The sequence below is a fragment of the Numida meleagris genome, chromosome 2 (assembly GCF_002078875.1).
Source record: "Numida meleagris isolate 19003 breed g44 Domestic line chromosome 2, NumMel1.0, whole genome shotgun sequence".
In the NCBI taxonomy this organism is placed as follows: Eukaryota; Metazoa; Chordata; class Aves; order Galliformes; family Numididae; genus Numida; species Numida meleagris.
In genome coordinates, this window is record NC_034410.1 from 135,187,767 (window position 1) to 135,208,573 (window position 20,807).

Here is a 20,807-nt window from a genome sequence, read left to right on the forward strand (position 1 = left end):
TAGACTTTATGAAGAGAGGCCAAGTACCAGCTGATTATTTTTATATGTTATTGTCAAAAAATGCAACAGTTTCAGCTGAATTGAAATGACTCTTTTGAAATAATATATGATGTAATACTTTATCGTCTTATAAATCAAACACTTAAAGAAAGAAAGAAGACATTTCCTGTGTGCTATCAAAAGAATATGAAGTTTATCCTTTGTTCTCATGAAAGTAAAACAAATTAGCAAGTAACACATTTATTGCTTTTCTTTTATTTCTGTTCTGATTGGCTTTTTTTTTTTTTTTTTAATTTAAAAATAATGGCTTCCATCAGAAGTGATTTTTAGCAGGTATCCTTAGGAGGAAAATAAAGTGAGGCAAGGAAAAGTCCAGTCTTTTACTGTGAGTAAAATACTAAAAGCAGTAGACTAAAAATAGTTTCTAGCATAGTTCCAATGAAGCTTTTGGGGTAGGATTTAAAAGGTTTTTATGCTCAAGTTTCTGTATATATGATTATATATAGCAAGTCTGTTCAAGAAAGAACACTGCAAAGCATTCTAGGGCATGCAAACTTGTGGAAAGAGTGCAGCAAGCTACCAAAAACTTGCACAGACTTGTGCTCTCTGCTAAACAAGTCTCTCCTTGAAACCTAGTTGAATCGGGAGGCCTGAGACCTACCCGAAGAAAGACTTTTTTCCAATAGATAAATCAGCTATGTTTCTCCATCTGTCTGTAGATGGTGGACAGCTATACACAACCTAAATAGCAAACAGAAAATCTGAGCCTTGCTGCACATGGAAATAAATTTATTCTCCAAAACACTGAAATGCTTCGGCCTTTTAACAATTTTGTTCTTTTGATTATTGTGCAAAATCCCAAAATCTGGGCCAAATACTAAAGGCATAACATCAGAAAAAATGCTCAGTAAAGCATTTGATCACATGAAATCTAATGTGTGTAAATAGTATTCTTTGCCATAATTAGCCAATTCAGAAATATTTGTCTTTTTCTTTATTGTGTTTTTAGATAAAAATCGGGGAGGCCTCAACTGAACTTGAACTGGATGGACTATTGCCAAATACAGAATATACAGTCACAGTTTACGCCATGTTTGGGGAAGAAGCCAGTGATCCCCTTACTGGACAAGAAACTACATGTGGGTAGTACATACCTATATTCACTTCAGTGATAATAAAATTTTAGATTAATCTTGCTCATATTAGAAAAATCATCTGATTTTAAAATCTGATTTGAATAGTCCATAGGCCAAGGTCTTAGCTGTACTTTTGTTTCTCAGTGCAAATCCTGTGGATTTACAGAGGCTGAGGAAGTGAGTTTCTGAAAAAAAAAAAAAGTTTGAGACATAATTCTGAACTCTTTTTTTTTTTGTTGGTAGTGGTACTATACTATGGGTATCCCTGTTGATTCAGTGGAATGAATGACAGTTTCCTGAGCTTGCTGAAGGTGAATGAAGGTCACCTTGTAAAGCTAAACTGAGACCACTGTTTAGTCTCCTACAGCCACAGAACCAGGTGTGTCCAGGGGGGGAGTCTGCTCAGATGGAGAAATTCTTTCCTCTGGCTCAGCAGTAGACAGTACAGATGGAAAAGAAGCAAGAAGAGATTTTTGTGCAACCCCCACTGCCTAACATCTGGTAAATGAGGGATTGGAAAGTGCCTGTGCACTCATGATAGATGATGTGTTTTTAATAAGCAGTAAGATTTTTGCCAGCTAAATTCTGTCCTTTACTAACTGTACACAGCACTGTATGTCGGCTCTCTAAATAGCCTCAGCATTTGTAAGACAAAGGAATTTAAAATAAGCAATTGTGCTGCAGGGATATTACTGGGTCTGCCTTCAGTGATGTTTTTATTGTTCCCAACAGTGAAGTGATTGCTTCTCCTTGTTTTGTGTTCCTGGCTTGAGTACGCCAGTGTGAAAGTGACTTCTATTCAGTAGGTGAGAGAAGTTCAGGCATGTGAGTGCTGAGATAGAGAGGGGCTGGAGCAAAGGCCTGTAGGGTCAAGGAAGCTCTAGGAGTGCTGTGTGAACTGGATCATCTCTGAGAATGTCAGTGGTTTTGAGCCGATAACAAAAACCATAAACCCGTGACAAAGAGGACAGTCAAGGACAGACAAGCACAGAGAGAACTAATTCAACTTGGGTTTGTTTGTGGCCTTGAAAAGAGTGTGGAAGATTCTTAATGCTTAGAGAATCAAGTCTTTGACTTTTCTCTCTGTGTCCTTATTGTTTGTCTCCCATTCCTTCTCCCTTTTTAAAATTTATTTGTTCCAGCTTTTGATTAATATCTGCCTGATATCTGTTTTTCATTTATCCTAAACAGTAGTTTGTGTAGTTTGTGCCAGTCTGAATTCACTTCATGTCTCATGATCTTGGAGGCCGCAGAGCTCTAAACCTGGCTAACATATTGGAAGGATGATCACATACAAATTCCAGATACGTTGGCAAAAGCTGAGAATTCATGACCTCAATGTTTGATCACAGGAGCTAGTAAAATATGTTAGTCAGACCATCATCATTACTGTTACCAGACCAGAATAAAAAAATGGTACCCTGCAACCTTCATTTATTTTTAAGGTGACTCAGTGAAGCCAACTGGTCTTTAACACTGTAATAAGAAATAGGATTAATTCTAATCTTCTGTATGCATCTATTCAAATAAGCTTCTTCTAGCAGACTTTTATTGTTCAGGCATTTGGCAGTCTGTGAGAAAAGAAAGCTCTTTATGAGCTTACCTGTCATGAATGGTCAGTGTCCAGTGATAGTGTCTTCCCTATCCTGATTCAGATTTTAGCAATTTTTAAAAAAAATTTCTGGGATTATGTCTGTCTTCCAACTAAAGAACAGACCTCCTAGCATTTTCTTCCTGGACCATATATATCTGCCTATAGAATGATCTACCTAATTTGCAGTTGCATTACATGTAATATCGGATAGTCTGTATTTATTAAAAATATTATTCTAGTCACTGTGTCAGCTCAGTGACTGGAGTGAAACTTTTCTTTGTGCCAGACAGGTATGATCAGTATGCTTATTCTGGGGTGGAGTTTTATCCAGCTCTCACTGTAAATATCACATTATTCTGGTGGCAGGACTGCACGTCTGGTTGTGAGCAATGTTGTCAGGCAATTGTGTTCCAAAAAGAAGGAGCTGAAACTAAAGCATTTTGTGGTATGGCCAGGTTGGTGAAATGAAGTGGATTCCATGACTGACAGAAAGTAGGAAGGAAATCCAGGACATGATATTCCCTTCACTTGACACAGAGGAATATATTGAATGCCAGAAGATGTGGCAAATCCATCTAGTATAATTCCGGTCTATTCCCATCTTCTCCTTCCTCATAGCCAAGTTGACTTGACAGTTCATAAGGTGGTTAGGCATTTGCTTGCAAATTCCAAGTCAGTAAGTATCGAGCCCGTATAATATTTTCTTTCTCCCATGTGCTTTTGTGTGAGGGAAACAACTTCTGAAGTGATGATATTTATCTGCCTGTGTGGATTGGTGTGAAGTGTGTGTGTGAAGGCAGGATGGATAGAGACAGGTTTCACAACTCAGATAAAATTAACAGATGTTGGGGGTAATAAAGAGTAACAGAGGCAACCCAAATTACTTCCTTTTGTATGACAGGAAAATGAAAGCAATCTGAGACTGCTGCGTGACTTTGTTTTCCTCCAGCTTACGATAGTCAATGAATTGCGTAATTTCTAAATATGATTTTGACTGAGATTGCTGTTAGGAAACAGCTTCAACCAAATACAGCCTTCTCAGTATCACAGATTCTACAGAGGGAAGGTGTAGAAAGGGAGAAAGATTAAGCAGATATTTTTTTAAAAATTGCAACTTTAGAAATCTTCTAAATGAGATATACTTTTGTACAAACTTGTTTTTATGTCAGAGACTTTTATGTTCAGAAAATGTTATGTCAAAATGCTCCTGACAGGAAATCTTTTGTTGGAACACATATTTAAAACAACTGCATATGGAGTTACAGATCTAGTTGAGTTACACTGATGTACAAATATAAACATAATTTTGTTTATAAGTATTGTGTAGGTTATGTTCACTATGAGCAAGAGCATAATTTCTTTTTCAGTACTAGTTAAGACGCACCTATCAAGGCTAAAAGTTCCGCTTCAGCGAAGAGCTAAAATGTACTACCTGATTAAAGCACTCAGGTAGCTCCGTTGATGAAGAGACTGTATCTTTTAAAATATAAATATGGGTCATTTTAATTTTGAAATGGAAAACGTGTGGCTTAGCTTACAGGCACGAAAAGTTTCACAGCTAAAACCACAATCTTTTCTCTTTCCTTTTCAAGTACCTCTAAGTCCCCCATCAAACTTGAAGTTTTCAGATGTTGGACACAATAGTGCTAAGCTAACATGGGATCCTGCTTCCAAAAATGTGAAGGGCTATCGCATCATGTACGTTAAAACAGATGGAACAGAAACCAATGAGGTAAATTATTAGCACCTCTTTTTTCTTAGCCAATCTCAGTCCTCCCCAGACTTCTGTAATTATTAAGTGTAACCTTTGTAAACAAAAGCTTCTTCGTGAGCTGTAACAAATGCTTTGCTAAAGAATTCTGAAACTTAGTGCTATTAACAGTTTGCTTAGTATTGAATTCCTTTTGGAAGGAATCACAGGTGTGGGACACAATATTGTACACTTCTTACAAACAAGACTAGTAATTGCTCGTGTATTTAAATTGAAGGAAACTACCTATGTGAATAATGGTAGGATCAGGATCTTGACTATATATTTAGTATGGAAACATTTATTCTTGATTTGGTCCAGATTACAAGATTTTCAAGGTCATATGGCATGAGCGCAAGGTCGTTCAAGAAGTCTGAAGGCTTCCACACATTTTCTTAACATATATTGCAGTAATTATGTTTTAAAAACTTGATTCCTAGAAAAAGGATCTGACTTGAACAGAATGGTGATAACAATTTTTCTAACTTAAATGTATGCATTTAAAAAGTTATGCAATATTTAGTTGTCCCTAGTTACTAAAGGTGCTTCATAATATCTTTTAACATCAAGAATCATTCACATAATGAAAGATGGGATGGAATTATATTAATAGAGACATCCAAAAGAATGCAGAAAAAGTTTTTTAAAGATCACAGTAAATGGTTCTGATTATTAAGACAAGCCATCTCCACTACAAAATAAGTTGTAGTATATAACTTAAACCTCAAAAAAATTCTTGTGTGTCATGTGTAATCATGTTTTCTTCTGGGGCATATCTGGTCTTGTGATGCTTGTTGGTCCCTTTCAGCTCTGGAAATCCTGTGATCCTGTGGTTCTGTGGTAACTGTTTTGAATATCTTAGACTTGTGGTAATATAATTTATAATGTGAGAATGTTAAAGATTTTTACCTACCTTTCAACTATTCCTTTGTGTCTGTTTAAAGAGAAGGTGGCATTTCTTTTGTTTGCTCTGCATCAGTAGCATTTCTCCTGTGATGCTAAGCAAACATAACATTGAATATTTGGACAGATAACTGTCAGCTTATATAGCCTTTAGTTTTTAAATTCTGAGCAAAGTCATGTTCATTGCAGCCTGGACAGAAACCAGTTAAAACTGTTATCTTTTCTCTTGACAAAAGTTAAACATAATGATTTATGCAAAATTATCCATAATAGTAAGGGACTGAATTCAGTAGCCCCAGAAGTTCCTTCCACTTCCATGTTCCTGAACACACAGTGCTGATGTTAGTTAATGAAGACTTATTTCTCCTTTTCTCTAGTTTGTCACAAGCTAGAATACTTACTTTAATGGATTTTCCTAGCTTTTATGGCCTTGAATTTATCATTGTTCGTAGTTCCTCAGAATCTCTTCACTAATTACATGATGTTCTATTACTATATTATTATTACCCTGCAGAATTTCAGACATTGAAAATATATAGCAACCTTCCTTCCTTATTCCTAATGTGTGATCAACATCTTTTGCAAATTATGCTTCCTCTAGGTGGAAGTCGGTCCTGTTTCAACACATACTTTAAAAAGTCTGACAGCCCTTACAGAATATACTGTTGCTATTTTCTCCTTGTATGATGAAGGACAATCTGAACCACTTACTGGCAGCTTTACCACAAGTAAGTATGTCCAAACTTTTGAAGGCTTTCCAGGAACAATTTTGATGCTCTCATGCTTTGCTGGAAAACATGACCAGTAACAGCAAGTGTTTCTGACTGTGGATTCACATATATGGGAATGCTTTCCATTATTTTCACTGGAGTATTCAACTTCATTACTCCATTAGTATGGGACCAGTTGCATCCTTAGTCATGGGAGTGATGTGACTTCATGGAAGCATTTGTATTAATAAGGTTTCTTTTTCAGTCTTTTCACAATCAGCCATTTTAAAGTATATTTTATTGCAATTAGGTAGTAAGGCACTTAACTCCCCAGCTTTCTGAAACATCATTCAAAGTGATGAGATTTGGCTATCTGGCTGCAGTGTGATGAATTCTGAACCATATAGTTAGCCACTGAATTATTTCTGCAATTAAGAGTAGAAACTTTTATATGCAGAGAGATATGTAAGACGTGTAAAGCTCTTGTAGTCTTTTTAGTCCAGTAGTGGTTTCTGTAACAGTTTTCTGCAGATTGTGCATTAAACAAATGGCTGATGGCAGTTACTAATGCTTTCCAGCATAAGAACAGGAGAAGGTCTTTGAGGGAGGAGAGAGAAACATGAGGTGGAAGAGAAAGGGGGACATACATGTGCAGAACAAGAAGTTGGTACCCACATGCAAATTAGAAATGGAAATATAAACAAAGTGTGTGGAAAGGGCAGAGATTAGGAATTTAGTTTGAGCTGGAGGAAAAGAAAGGAGCGTGGCAAACAGAGGTCTGGGAAAAGGAAAATGAGTTAGGATTGCATGGAGCTCCTCCAGTGGAGAAAGGACTAGGAAGCTTGTACATTTGGAGCAGATAAAGAGCGTATATTATGTGTATTTCCCTCTCCAATTACAGAAACAGTTCCCCAAGTGTGTAAGTGTGTGAAGAATCTGTTGTGTATTTGTCATCTATCTTCCATGTTTTACTTTTTGTAACAAGCTACGGGTGAAATGGTGCATTCTTGATGTTGCCATGTAAGTTTCAGAGAATAATTTACTTTCACTTTTCTTTTGCATTATATTTTGCAGGAAAAGTTCCACCACCCCAGCATTTGGAAGTAGATGAAGCATCAACAGATAGTTTTAGGGTCAGCTGGAAACCCACCTCCTCAGATATTGCTTTTTACAGATTGGCATGGATTCCTTTGGATGGAGGGGAATCTGAAGAGGTGAGTTGCCTTGACTCTTTGATGGTATGAAACAGGACAAGAAATTCGATTCTTAGGTCCTTTGCATCACCTTTTGCTGATTAAGCCTGACCGATTGACTTGGAAAGAGATCTATCCTGCTGCAAAACTCTTGAAACCATAATCAAACAAATATTCAACTTTATTTTGGAAGAGGAAGTGAAAATACATCTTTTGTGAATAATAGCCTGTAATGTGCAACTTGCATAGAACTAGTTTTGATGTTTGATGCTATTTCAGTTTTCAGAGGTTCATATTCTTCATTTTACTAGAAGATGTTGGCAACTCAACCAGAGCTGTGAGGTGATCACATAAGGATCTGCATTTGTCTGATAAGCTGGTCATATTACAATTGACCATGAAGCCTAAGTTGTAAATGTTTGAAAGGTAAAACTTACCTTTCAAATTAACCGTAGTTAATTTATTAGATTAATTGGTAATTCTCTTTTTCCTTTCCATGCTGTGTTTTTTGCTATTGGCCCTTATGCATCTTCACTATAGTGCCATTTTCATTAGTCTAAATCATTAAATTATTTTTCCTCCTATTAGACTGTTTAAGTTTTGTTATCTTTTTCCCAGTATTTTGCACCAGGCACTTTCTCTCCCTTCCCAAATTCTCTGTTGTTTGTATTCTGTCCGATTTTGTCTCTTTTATTATCTGTTCCCTCATAGTATTTGCTTCTTTCGTGCTCTTCAGTCTTTTATAATGTCTGAAACATCTTGCTCAGTTGGCATAAGCACTCTGAAGAGAGATCATGTCTGAAAACTGTTGATTGAGGTAGAAAACATGGTGGGCAAAAGTGACCTGTGCCTAGATTTCATGCATAATTTTTTTCATCTGTTAGGACAGGAAGCAGTCTTTCAAAATTAAGTTAAGTGTCATTCTCTGTAGATTTAGCTGAGGCCAGTTCTTTGACCCAGCAAGAGGTAGTCCTGCAAACTGTTGAAAGAAATTACAGGAAGGAGCAGGGAAAAGAAGGAATTGGCAGGTGAGATAGCGGGCACAGGTCATTCCCTAGCATCCTCCTGCAGCACTGATTTATTTGCACGATGCTGAACTGATTTGTTTCTGTTAAGCTCCAAAGAGTAGTTGTCACTGAAACCCTTTAAGCCTTGTGATTGTTTTGGAGGGGTGAGATTTATGGTGTCTGTGGTGTCCTTTGAGTGTGAGAATTAGTGATCAGGAAATATTTGAACTTGTAGGGTTTCACTTGTTCATTGTGTTCATTAAGGCTGGAGGCCTCAGTATTTTTTCTATGTTAAAATATTAGAAATACTCAAGTTCTTTTCTTGTTCTCCTTGCATGACCTTTCTAATGGGGTCGTGCCTAGGATAGCACAATACCTCCGGGCTGTTGCCTGCCTCTTTAAGCTTCTTTCCCAGCTAAGTGATCAGTCATGCAGAGAAAAAACATGCACTCCCTCCCTTTCTCCCAAGACCCAACTTGCCAATTAGCTGAGTGGGGTCATGGAGTGGTGTTGAGAATTACACACACCTCAACTTACTTCACCCACACTGCTGATATGTGAGGAGAGTATAGTGAGTTGTTAGCACAAAAGAGCTGGCATACATTATTTTACAGTGACCTTTTATGTGTAGGTTAAAGTAGGAAATGCATGCTGCTCTACTTCTTTATTTGTTACTATTTTTGCTTCTGTTATTTGTCCTCTCCACTTGAAAGTTCAGCTCTTTGTGTTCTTTTTTTGTGTTCATCTCCGAACACTGCTATTTAGCAGGGAGTGGAGAGTGGTAGAAGCTATGCTGCAGAAAGTTTGCCAAAGATATGTGTAAGATAGTAGCTATGTATAGGAATTTTATGATGACACATGCGACTAGACAGTCTGGGGAACTGAAAAAGATATTACTTACACCTACTTTAATTCTGCTAGACTCACTGAAGCTGATTTCTGAATTTTTCCCAGGAAAATAGATGCTAGAGTGCACAATATGGGCTGCCTAATTCGTTTTCTGATAGTTGTAGAAGACATGGGCCCAACTAATTTATTTCTCCTTTTCTTTTCTGTATCAGAGTTCAGAAAGTCTATGATTGGTTAATGAGTCCCTCTTTCAAGGGTATATATTTTTTTCCTCGACAGTGCCTGTCTGCCAACTTAGGAAATCTGGGGTCATGGATAGAATATAGCGTGGTTTACTATTTCTGCTAGCTGCTGTGGTAGACTTTATGCAGCATTTATATATTGTTTGGTTATATAATGGCCATGTATAAAAACTTGCCCAAGAAAGATTGTTTTGTGATGGCATTTATCTGCATAAGCTAGTGATTATTCCCCAGACAAGTCAACCAGTTTCACTGGAATTACTGCACAGGCTCCTTCTGTTCTGCTTCACAGTTCCCTTAGCTCCAGTTCCTACCTATCTGTTCACCTCTTCCAATAAAAATCTATGAAACACAAAAATCCTAAGGAAAAACCTTCTCCTTAGCACATGTGAATCTTCTGTTGCTGTCATAGGTAGAAATAAGGAAATTTACTTTTTAAAATGCCATGACATATAGCCAGCTTCTCAACAGCACATCTCCCATGAATCCCCAAATCTGCTGCAAATGTTCTTTCTGTTACAGCATGCAATCTGCTTGATTTCTTTGGCGAGTGGTTACCCCAGGATGAGCTGATGTGCTGGTGGTCTGTGGCAGAGTGTAGTAATTTATGGCAAATAGGGCTTGGTAGAATTAGTAGTAACCTTTTACATTTAACGCAACTAGTTGCAGAGTGCATTTACCTGTATTCCTAAAGTAACATTCAAATGGATGGAGTCATAACTCAGATTATAAATCTAATAGAGAAACAGCATTTTGTAAAGCTACAGAGATACTAAATATGCTTGTCGTGACAGTGATTGAATGGTAAATATATGAATGAAAGCTAACTTGCACTGTTATATTGCTTTCATTGATGAATGTTTTGAATTTAAGAGGTTTTCAAATGAAATGCTTATGTTGAGCTCTAGCAATTCATTAATTGTAGATGAAAGAATAAGACTGCATGTTAAGATAATCAAGCCATCCACAAAATCATAAATACATTTAAAATTTTCTTAACATATTTTTTTTCCAATCTTACTTTGTGATACTTTTTATTTTAACATAGGTAATAAGTTATTTGGGCATATTTCAGTGTAGATTTACGTTATTTTAAAGAAGAATTTATTTTCCTTCCTTGACTTCAGACACTTTATGTAAATTAATCAAGTGCTTTAATCTTGCTTTGCTACTTAGGTTGTCTTAAATGGAGATGCAGACAGTTACGTTATTGAGGGTTTGTTGCCCAACACAGAATATGAAGTTTCTTTGCTGGCAGTTTTTGATGATGAAACTGAAAGTGAAGTTGTTGCTGTTCTTGGAGCTACATGTAAGACAAAATCTTGAATTTAATTTTTAGAGACGTTTAAGTGATTTAAATTTTATGTATAAACCTAACACTTAAAATATAGTCCATCTTTGGTTTGCTTTAATAATGAAAAATGTGTTGGTTTAGCGCCTGGACTTTACTGACAATATTTTTTTTACTTGCTTAGTATTATATGGTAGATGGCATTGAATCAAATTGATGGTTTGGCTCCCTCTCTGAACCCATAGCCATAGGATCTGGAAATATATTCTTCCATCTTACATGACAACTTTTAATCTTGAAACATGGCTTTTCATTAGAAGATATATTAAATTGAGGGGAGGCAATAAATATTTTAAAGTTAATACTTGAGAGGATTTTTGTTGAAAATGTTTGGCATTTATGGTATGCCCTTTTCTTTCTTATTTATGTAATTTATACTCACTAGAGAGAGGTGTTCACTCGTGGCTGAAATCAGTGTCCAGAAAAAACTGGATAAACCTGCTAGAATAATATGAGATAAAATCATTGCCCTGAAGATTTTCATCTCTTTTCTGTCCTCTGTCAAGGAACTGAAAGTGTATTTATATTTTAAGTCTATTTCTGGAGCAATGTACCATTTGTGGAAATTTGCGTTGCTCGATCACATGGATTAAAAAACAAACAAAAATGTGTCCTTTCTCTCTTTATCAAGAACTGCGAGACATGAAAAACACCTTGTCCTTAGCTGCTGGCATTGTTTTTCTCTAAGAAATGAGAATTTTGTGGGTTTGCTATAAGGAAATGGACTTTTTGTGTGAAAGGAGGCTCTTGAAAGGTTATGAAAGAAGCACCTATTCAGTAAATCATTTCTGGCTTGCAAAGGGAGCTTTTTGGGGGGAAGATGTTTGATTTTCTTATTTCTAAGGTATCAGTAAATTTCTGTTGAAGTGCAGCTTAGGATACTCTTTGGCATGATGTAAACTGATATGGATCATTTTTTTCTATTCAATGAGGAAAAAATATCTCTTAAATTCAAGTGCAGATACTCCTTTGATGGATACTGACTTGGTTAAGTAAACAACTATATTTTTCATGTGTAGATTCAAAAATATAATTGATTTTTATTAATTACAGGCTTGTTCTTGGGTCCTCTGTTAAGAAGTCACTGCCCGTCCAAATGATGCTGGCAGTGCCCATTGTTACTGAGCATACTTCCAGTTTTCACTTGGACAGTAGTGAACACCTTTACAAAGTCCTCAATTCAGTAAATGTGACAACTCCAACAACTCATCAAAGTGGAGATTGTTATTCATGGCTAAGCCAGAAATGTGGAAGACTATACATATTCTTATTTAATTGTACAATTTATGTCATATCTTTAGATGTAAGGACTTACTCCTGCACATCTATATGCCTAAAGTAAACGAAATAAATAGTTCCTTTGTAGTCTCTGAAATGCCTGAAGTGTGTGGGATATTTGTAGATGTGAACACACGTTTTTGTTGTCATAGTTAGAAATACAAGGTGAATTCTGTGGCTTATCTTGTTGAATTGCTTGTGAGCTGAGTATTGTTTTTCAGTTGCAGGAACTACTGCAATACCTACCACTGTGACTACTACTACTACTGCTACCACTACCACAACTCCTAAGCCCACCATAGCAGGTAAATGGAATAAATGTAAACAGTTTGAACACTGAAGGTAAAGAGACTTCCCACACCTAACACACCCAGATCTAGGGACAGAGAGCTGTGATGGTACTGAGGGGCTGGTAACACCAAATCCTCATGGTTTATGTGGTCAGCATGCTGTCATGGAAGATCTTTTTGAGGTGTAGACTCCAGGTGAGGACCATCACTGGTGAAAGGTGCGTGCTGTTGTGCTCCTCCACCACGCTTCTCTGTGTAGGCAGCTTCCTGCACATGCCACGTGTGGGATAGGAGCCAGCCTGTAATGCAGTGTAGGAAATTAGAATGGTTCCAGAGACACTGCATAGGAGTACAAAAACTGAGTCTAATTTGGAAAATCTGACTCTGTTGTCTCTTATAAACATGAACATAAATATGAGCTTGAATATTCTTCAGAAATTTGTTTATTTTTGAGGGTTCTTTGTCTACTTGAGAGTTAGAAAACTGAAGTTTCTGAATCAGCAGTTCTGCATTTTTTTTGTTTTGTAGTATTCTGTCTGCAGTTAGTTTTATATTATTATAATGCTCCATAAGTGAAGTAATATAAATAAAGCAAGTGGGATAATACATATTAATGGCAGTATAGTAGTTATCCTGTTGTAGTAACTATTATTTAATTACATTGTTAAAGTTTTTATGTGGTTAAGCTCAAGTATGACTGAACTGAATGGGTTTATCCTCGGATAGACTTGGTGATAATTAGCACAATTCTGAATCTAAAAAGTGAATTGATAAAATGCTAATTAAATTACTTTTGGCTTTAGTTTTTCGAACAGGAGTCAGAAATCTTCTTATAGATGATGAAACAACCTCAAGTCTGAGGGTGGTGTGGGACATTTCAGATTACAGTGTTCAGCAGTTCAGAGTGACCTATCTCACCGCCAAAGGTGACCGTGCTGAGGAAGCGGTAAGAACGGTCTGTATAGCTTTTTATGAATAGCTTCATAAACTTGAAAGGGTTGCTTAATAGTTGCTAAGGCATGATCTCTCCTTGCATAACTCTCCTGTTGCAGTCAGTAAATGATTCATGCTTGGTTTTACTGTGAGATAGAATTTAAAAATTTTAATTCTCATAGCTTCTGATTCATAACAGACAAACAGTCAAATGCAGGACCAAACCTAAGAAGGTTAAAAGACTGGCTGTCTGTCCTCTTCCTGTATTTTTTTTAAGTGTGTACAAGTTCGTTTTTTTAAAAATTATTTATTTATTTGCTTTTTGTTTGTATGTATGTTTGTTTTAAGTCTTAAGGAAATTATAGCTGTAAGAAATGATAGTCAAACTCTGCTATTGGAAGGAATTATGAGTTGACTCAAAACTTCTTCAAATTAGGTAGATGTCTTGGCTCTAATTCCACAAATTATTTAATTTTAAGTACACACTCAAGTTATATTATCTTTGGTCACAGTTTCAGTTTCATTTTTGAAATTAATCACATGCATAAATACTTTATAAAGAACTACTTAAAATCATCATTAAAACTAAGCACATTTTAAACTGAAGAAAAGTGTTTTATCATGTGGTTTCAAGCACCCCGGAGGTGCAGTATAAATGTGGGGAAAAAAAAATAGTGTTCATATGTTTAACTACATTTCTTAAACAGAACCCAAAAGTTTTGTGGAATTTGGGCTTAAATATACTATAGCGTGACAATTCTGTGGTGGATACTTAGGTTTTTTGGCTCTGATTTCTGTGTTTTAAATTCCAATTACTCCTCCCTCTCCATAAAAATAATAATAAGCTTTTTAATCTTTAATGCAATTGGCTGAAAATCAAGGGAAAAAAAAATGTAATAGGATACTTTTCATTACAGAAGAGTCAGTCCCTAAATTACATGTTCATTCTTGGGTGTGCTGGAAGGATCACATTTTTTTTCTTCCTTCAAGCCAAGAATTTTTTTCAAAAACCATGTTGTCCTGTGGAAGATATTGTTGTGAAATGTGAGAATTCTCAGTGCTTACATCCCCTCTTCTAAAAACCTAAAAAACTGGTGGGTCTTTTCAGAAGCTTGGTCTGTGTGTTTGGAGTATATGTACTGAGGGGATTAACACAGAAGGTTATGGGTATGTCTTTAGGTATTTCTTTGACAAGTCTCAGCACCTGGGTGTACTAGATTAATGTCCTTCTGTGTATCCCTTGCCAAAATTAGAAGTAGTTTAAGTGTGTCCTGGAGCATTAGATCTGATGAGAGCTTTCTTCTTTTCTGAGTATCAGCTTCAGAAAATTTAGCTGCAACATCCTCAGATAAATCATTTCTCTTTAAAATAGCAAAACACGTTGAGGCTCACTTTCTGCTTTTTCCTCTTGATTTGAACTGGCTTATTATAGGTCTGTCAGCTTCTTGCCAAATATGTGAGGTTGCTGGCTCAGGTGATAGATTCACACAATGGGCTTGAGATAGGGAGGATCCAAAATAAGAACTTGAACCTTGGGACTGTTGCTTCCAATAATATCACTTCAAAGAACAGGTTTGGTGCAGGAAATACAAGGTCTTATTCTCTTTTTCTTATTTTTATTTTTCACTGTGTCCTCTTCATGTGCCAGATAGCTCCCATTCAGACTTCTGAATCTCACTGAGATTAAAATTTTAGTGACAAGTACTAATGAAATCACAGTTCATCTATGATACTAAGATGATCAGAGGGCTGGAGCACCTCTCCTATGAAGAAAGGTTGAGGGAACTGGGCTTGTTTAGCTTAGAGAAGAGAAGGCTCTGGGGAGACCTCATTGTGCCTTTCCAGTATTTAAAGGGAGCATATAAACATGAGGGGGTACAACTGTTTACATGGGTGGATAGTGATAGGACAAGGGGGAATAGTTTTAAACTAAGACAGGGGAGATGTATGTTAGATATTAGGAGGAAGTTTTTCACACAGAGAATGGTGACGTACTGCAACAGGTTGCCCAGGGAGGTTGTGGATGCCCCGTCCCTGGAGGTGTTCAAGGCCAGGCTGGATGCGGCTCTGGGCAGCCTGGTGTAGTGGTTGGCGACCCTACATTCAGCAGGGAGGCTGAAACTAGATGACCTTTGAGGTCCTTTTCTACCCAGGCCATTCTATGCTTCTATGATACGAGAAGGTTTTGACCCTAATCGTTAACCTTGTTTCTGGTATTGTGACTGTGCAGATAATGGTGCCTGGGAGACAAAACACTCTTCTGCTTCAGCCTCTGCTGCCTGATACAGAATACAAAGTTACAATCACTCCAATCTATGCTGATGGGGAGGGAGTCAGTGTCTCAGCTCCTGGCAAAACTCGTAAGTGTGAACTTCTTGCTTTTCTTGAATCAGAATATGTATGAAGAAATGCTCTTCTGGTCTTTTATCCCTGACTGTACTGATATTGTTTAGTATAAACATGGCCTTACTTTGCTTGATGAATACAATTTAAGAGCTTTATATTATTCTCAATTTATTGGCTTATAAGCAGTCAGTTGCTTCCAATTGACAGATTGAATTATGAATTTAAATATAGTGAATCTGCGGAAAAATATATTGAGTAGTAAAACTGGTAAATCCTGGAGAGAGAGCTCACAAAGGACAACCCAGCATATGTGGAAAATAATGTAAATATTGCCTGCTGGGATAGTGTCAAGCAAGCTATTGTACTGTTAGTTTTTGGGAGTGTGTGTGTGTGTGTGAGATCATTATGTGTGAAAGGTCATTAGAAATTAGAAGCAAGAGCAGGATTGATTTGGAAAACTTCAGTGCAATTGTGTTGAAATAAACTATATAAATGAAAGAACATTATTTCTGAGTTGCCTTACATAAATAAAAAAACCTTGTCAACAAAGTTGGGAATTTATCTGGAAATTCATGGTTCATTGAAGAGAGATCCTAATTAGTTCTTAGTATAACTTGATATGACTTTCTGAGGTACGCTGACATTAATCCGTCAACATAATTCCAAGGAAGAATTTGATACAAAGCTTTCTTTCTGGCAGATTTGCCCATAAACTTGAGAAAACTGGATATTTAATGAATTTCATGTACATATCTGAGTTTTATGCATGTGCTTGTACAAGTTACATTTTTAAAGGCTCAGTTTCATTTCTTTTTAGTACCCTTATCTGCTCCTAGAAATTTACGTGTCTCAGATGAATGGTACAACAGATTACGTATTAGTTGGGATGCCCCACCATCACCGACTATGGGCTACAGAATTGTCTACAAGTCTATCAACAGTAAGTTTTTAAACAGTTGTGGTTTTTTGGTGATTTACTTTTGACAGTACAATGTTTTATACTTTAATGCAATATTTTGCTGAGTTTTGTACTAAATCTAATAGTTACAGTTACCTCTTTAAAAATGCTATTAACTTGATGTCTCAGTTTTTGAATGTGATAATTTTGCAGTTACAGAATGATACAGATTGGAAAGGATCTCTGGAGATCATCCTTTCCAGCTCCCTGATCAAAACAGACCCAACTTGGAAGAGGTGTCACTGGATCTTGTTCAATCAAGTTAATAGTATCTCTAAGAATGGAAATTTCAAAATGTCTCTAGGCATTTGCTTCAGTTTTTTGACTGCCTTCACTTTGAAATTGTTTTTCCTAATATATAATCAAAAGTTCCCACATTTCAAATTTTGTCTACTTCCTCTTGTCATCTTCCTGTTTGCCTCTGAAGAGAGTGACTCCATCTTGTCTTCCCCCTTCCGTAATCTAGTAGTAGGCAGCAGTAAGATTCCCATAAGATTTCCTTCATAATGTTGATCAAACGTAACTCTATCATTTTATCTTTTTATGTCATTTTATCCTGACTCTATTTACTTCAGAAGCTACATTTCTTCTTTTCCTATACCTCTCTTCTGTAGTTCCCCTGTCCTCGACTTCCATCCCCTTACAACACAAACAAAGCTTTAGTTTCTTTGACTTACTTCGGCTGCCCTACTTGTCCCACATAATTGCCTTTTTATTCATGGATCATTTTGTCTGTACTGCATCTGACCACCTGCACATTGCAGCTAGACAAGGCACCTATTTTCATTCACAGTTCTATAGAAAAATGTCCTCTATTGACAGCAAACAAAACTGTGACCATTAAGGGACTAAAACAATATCTAAAGACAGTACTTCAGTCTGGCTTCTGAAGTCTATCCAGAACATCTAGGAGAGGTGTGAAAGGAGCTGTTTGCACTTCTTATTTGGTATAGTTTTATTCTTTTCTATTTCCATTATCATTTTTGCACAGTGCTAAATGATGCTGTTGTGTTAAGAATCCCTTAGGGACTGTTCTGGCTGGTGTCTGCTGTCCCCCGTTGCTCCTGGCACACCATCAAACTGAGGAGATCTTTGGCACTCTATTTAGGGCAGTAGTAAGTCACTGAAGCAGAACAAAAGAGTTTTTACAGATGCCAGTGTCTAGCCCTGCCATAATGAATCCCACTGCTGAATTTCCCAAGTGTGTTGTCCATACAAGAACTGTACACTGTTCTGAGCAGTGTCTTTGTCCTTGTGCATGGTAAAAACAAAACAAAATAGTAACTTTAGGGCTGCATGTAATTTTGGATAGGTTTTAAGTTTTGTTTTTACTACCTGTTAATTGAGTGGATGAACAAGTGATTTTCTAATTTTTTCTTTTTTTTTTTTTTGCAGTCCCTGGTCCTGCATTGGAGACCTTTGTAGGAGATGATATTAATACCATTCTCATTCTAAATCTCTTCAGTGGAACAGAGTACAGTGTGAAAGTATTTGCTTCATACTCAACAGGCTTCAGTGATGCCCTAACAGGCGTAGCCAAAACCTGTAAGAATGATTTCATGCTGTTCAGATCTCTGCAGACTGTTTTTCACTATAAATATAGCTTTCTGCAGCTCCTTGAGTAAATTTTCACGTGCAAGTCTTTTTCAGTTGTGTGAAAATTGTTTCCCTGAAATTGAAGTCTCTTTTCTTATCAAAACATGTCATGCTTTATAATCTACTGGACATTAGCAAAACTGGAGTCATAAACCAGATGCTATTATTTATCAGCCAAATATTTTCCTAGTAATATACACAAATCGCTTTAATAGAAGAATGGTTACTCTTTTTTTTTTCCTGTAACTCCCTATATGTAGTCTGAATTAGTCCTTATATATCTAAACCTCAATTTAAAATGAGATTTTTGATGGAAGTACTGCTTTTATAATGACATTTTATACTAATTTGTAATGACTGATTTTTTTAGCAATGTTCATTATTTAGTCTTAACTACGTTGACTGACATTCCAAGCCTCTGATCTAAAAATTCACTTTTTTCCCCTTCCATTATTGAGATTTATTGACATCATTTTTGTAAGAAGCTCTTGAAATTAAAAAAAAATTAAAAAAATTGAAAAAAGTGTTATTGGATCTCTTTAGTACAATGCTTTCATCATTGTTAAATCAAATTAATGTATTCTAAGGGCTATAAAAGCCCATTATTGTCATTATAAAATACAACAGCTAATCCCCATACATAGTGGCTTACAATTTGGGAACGTGAGCCCTCTGCAGCTGTGTTACAGCTCTCTGAAAACAGAGGTCTGCTGGGGTTGTTGCAAAGGGTGCTGCCACAAGAGCCAAGATGTTTAAAAAGATGCCAGGAATATCTGGAGATTCTGGCAAGAAGCCATCACATCTGGGAGCTGTCTGTGGGTTGCTGTTCTCCGTGCAGCTCCTTCCAGCACAGTGAGCAGTGGGGCATCATCACCTGGTGAGATGCAGTGGGTTCCAGGAGCCACATGGGAAAAGGAGCAGACAAAGAGTAAGAGAGGCAGCACATTGATCTCCTCTGCACAGGGTTAACAGCAAGGGCTGCTGATATTCCTTGCAGATTGAATATTAGGAAAAAGTTATTCTCTGAAAGAGTGGTAAAGCCTTGGAATAGGCTGCCAAGGAAGGTGGTGAAGTCTGTATCACTGGAGGTGTTCAAAAGTCGTGGAGATGTGGCACTGAGGGAAATGGTTAGTGGGCATGGTAGGGATGGGTTGGTGGTTGGACTGAATGATCTTAGAGATCTTTTCCAACCTTATTGATTCTGTGAATCTCTTTCGCTGTAATTCTTTTGTTGCTTTTTCTTGTATGTCATGTTGGAGGAGTAAATCTCTTTTCTTTTTTGTATTTAATTTTCAGTGTACCTGGGTGTGACAAATTTGGATACATATCAAGTCCGCATGACTAGTCTCTGTACTCAGTGGCAACTTCACAGACATGCTACTGCATACAGAGTAGTTATAGAATCACTTGTGGGTAAGTTACTAAATCATTAGATATGCATTTACAGCCTAACCTAGAGAGCTGAATTGCATGAGTTAAGAAGTTGTATGTCGTCAGACTTGTAGACTGGCTCCTGAAAGACTGGAAATGATGGGCAGAAGAAAGAGTTATCTACACGTTAAAAGTTTCAGGAGTGGGAGTAGCATTTCCATCCTTTTATATCAAATAGATGTTAACTTGTCCTTTTTTTGGTTGGAATTTTTTTTACCTATCAGTAGAAGATGGATGATTACATGAGATCTTCATGTTTGTGGGGGAAAAAAGATGGGTAGAAGATGAGCAGAATACATTTAAGTAAATAAACCCGTCAGTGATGGCAGTAATTAGGGGAGGACAGAAGGGTAGGGGAGAGCCCTGAGTAAACCCTTAAAACCAAAGAATATTCTGAGTTGGAAGGGACCCAGAAGGATCATCGAGTCCAGCCTCCACACAGGAACACCCAAAATTCAAACCTGATGTCTGAGAGTGTTGTTCAAACGCATCTTGGATTCCAGCAGGCTTGCTGCCATGATTGCTGGACTTGAGGAGCCTGTTCCAGTGCCCAGCCGGTGAAGAACGTGCTCACAGTTAGGACAGGGTCCAGTTTTGTCTGTTCTCATTGAGCTGATTGTTAATTATACCTCATAGTAACGTTACTAACCTAACATGAGTTAGATAAGCAGAAGATATTTTTATGTGGCAACATGTGGTTGGTGCTTTTAGCACAGATTATATATGCAGCGATGTCTCTTCTGTTTCACTGTGATTCTCGGGTGTAGCCAGAAGAGATTTTGGGAAGTCACATTTTGTGCAGTTATTCTCTTATCCCCAGTGTATATCTTTTGAGTGGTGACAAATTAGAAGCTTGGATAATTTAGGAGATGTGTAGTTAATAACATTTAATGGCATTTATCAAAGGTATCATGAAAAGTAATACTAATTTGATTATAGAAGATTAATGACCTTTCTGTGTTATGGCAAGTGAAATGGTCTATCTTAAGGCCTGAAATACAGACAAGCTGTTCAGAAAGCAGAGATCTTTACTAGCAAAAGGCAGCACAGATTTCCTAGCTAGCTAGTATTCTGCATTCTTGGTACCTTGTTCCCCATCTTATAGAACTGCCAGAATTGCTTTAACTGAGCCAACAGAGCTTAAATATGAGCAGAATAAGCTTGAAGGTGAACAACTGCTTCATATTGACATCTATCCTGAAGAGTTCTGATTGTCATACAGGGTATGTGACTTATTCAG

General features: G+C 37.0%; 1 protein-coding gene across 8 annotated transcripts in view; it reads left to right on the forward strand.

The window, feature by feature from the left end:
- The window catches only part of COL14A1 (collagen type XIV alpha 1 chain), a 118,443-nt gene that overhangs the window by 41,337 nt on the left and 56,299 nt on the right, over positions 1–20,807 (forward strand). For 6 of the 8 annotated variants that reach the window (XR_002434900.1, XM_021385898.1, XM_021385900.1 and 3 more), the window contains exons 13-23: positions 1,010–1,139; positions 4,323–4,462; positions 5,985–6,111; positions 7,168–7,307; positions 10,561–10,693; positions 12,235–12,318; positions 13,107–13,258; positions 15,467–15,596; positions 16,400–16,522; positions 17,936–18,085; positions 19,433–19,549. Coding sequence is in view for 7 of the 8 variants with exons in the window: in XM_021385898.1 (XP_021241573.1) it covers positions 1,010–1,139; positions 4,323–4,462; positions 5,985–6,111; positions 7,168–7,307; positions 10,561–10,693; positions 12,235–12,318; positions 13,107–13,258; positions 15,467–15,596; positions 16,400–16,522; positions 17,936–18,085; positions 19,433–19,549 (1,426 nt within the window). In the remaining variant the exon portion in view is untranslated. The remainder of the gene's footprint in view (positions 1–1,009; positions 1,140–4,322; positions 4,463–5,984; positions 6,112–7,167; positions 7,308–10,560; positions 10,694–12,234; positions 12,319–13,106; positions 13,259–15,466; positions 15,597–16,399; positions 16,523–17,935; positions 18,086–19,432; positions 19,550–20,807) is intronic. The other 2 variants (XM_021385899.1, XM_021385896.1) reach the window with 1 other exon arrangement.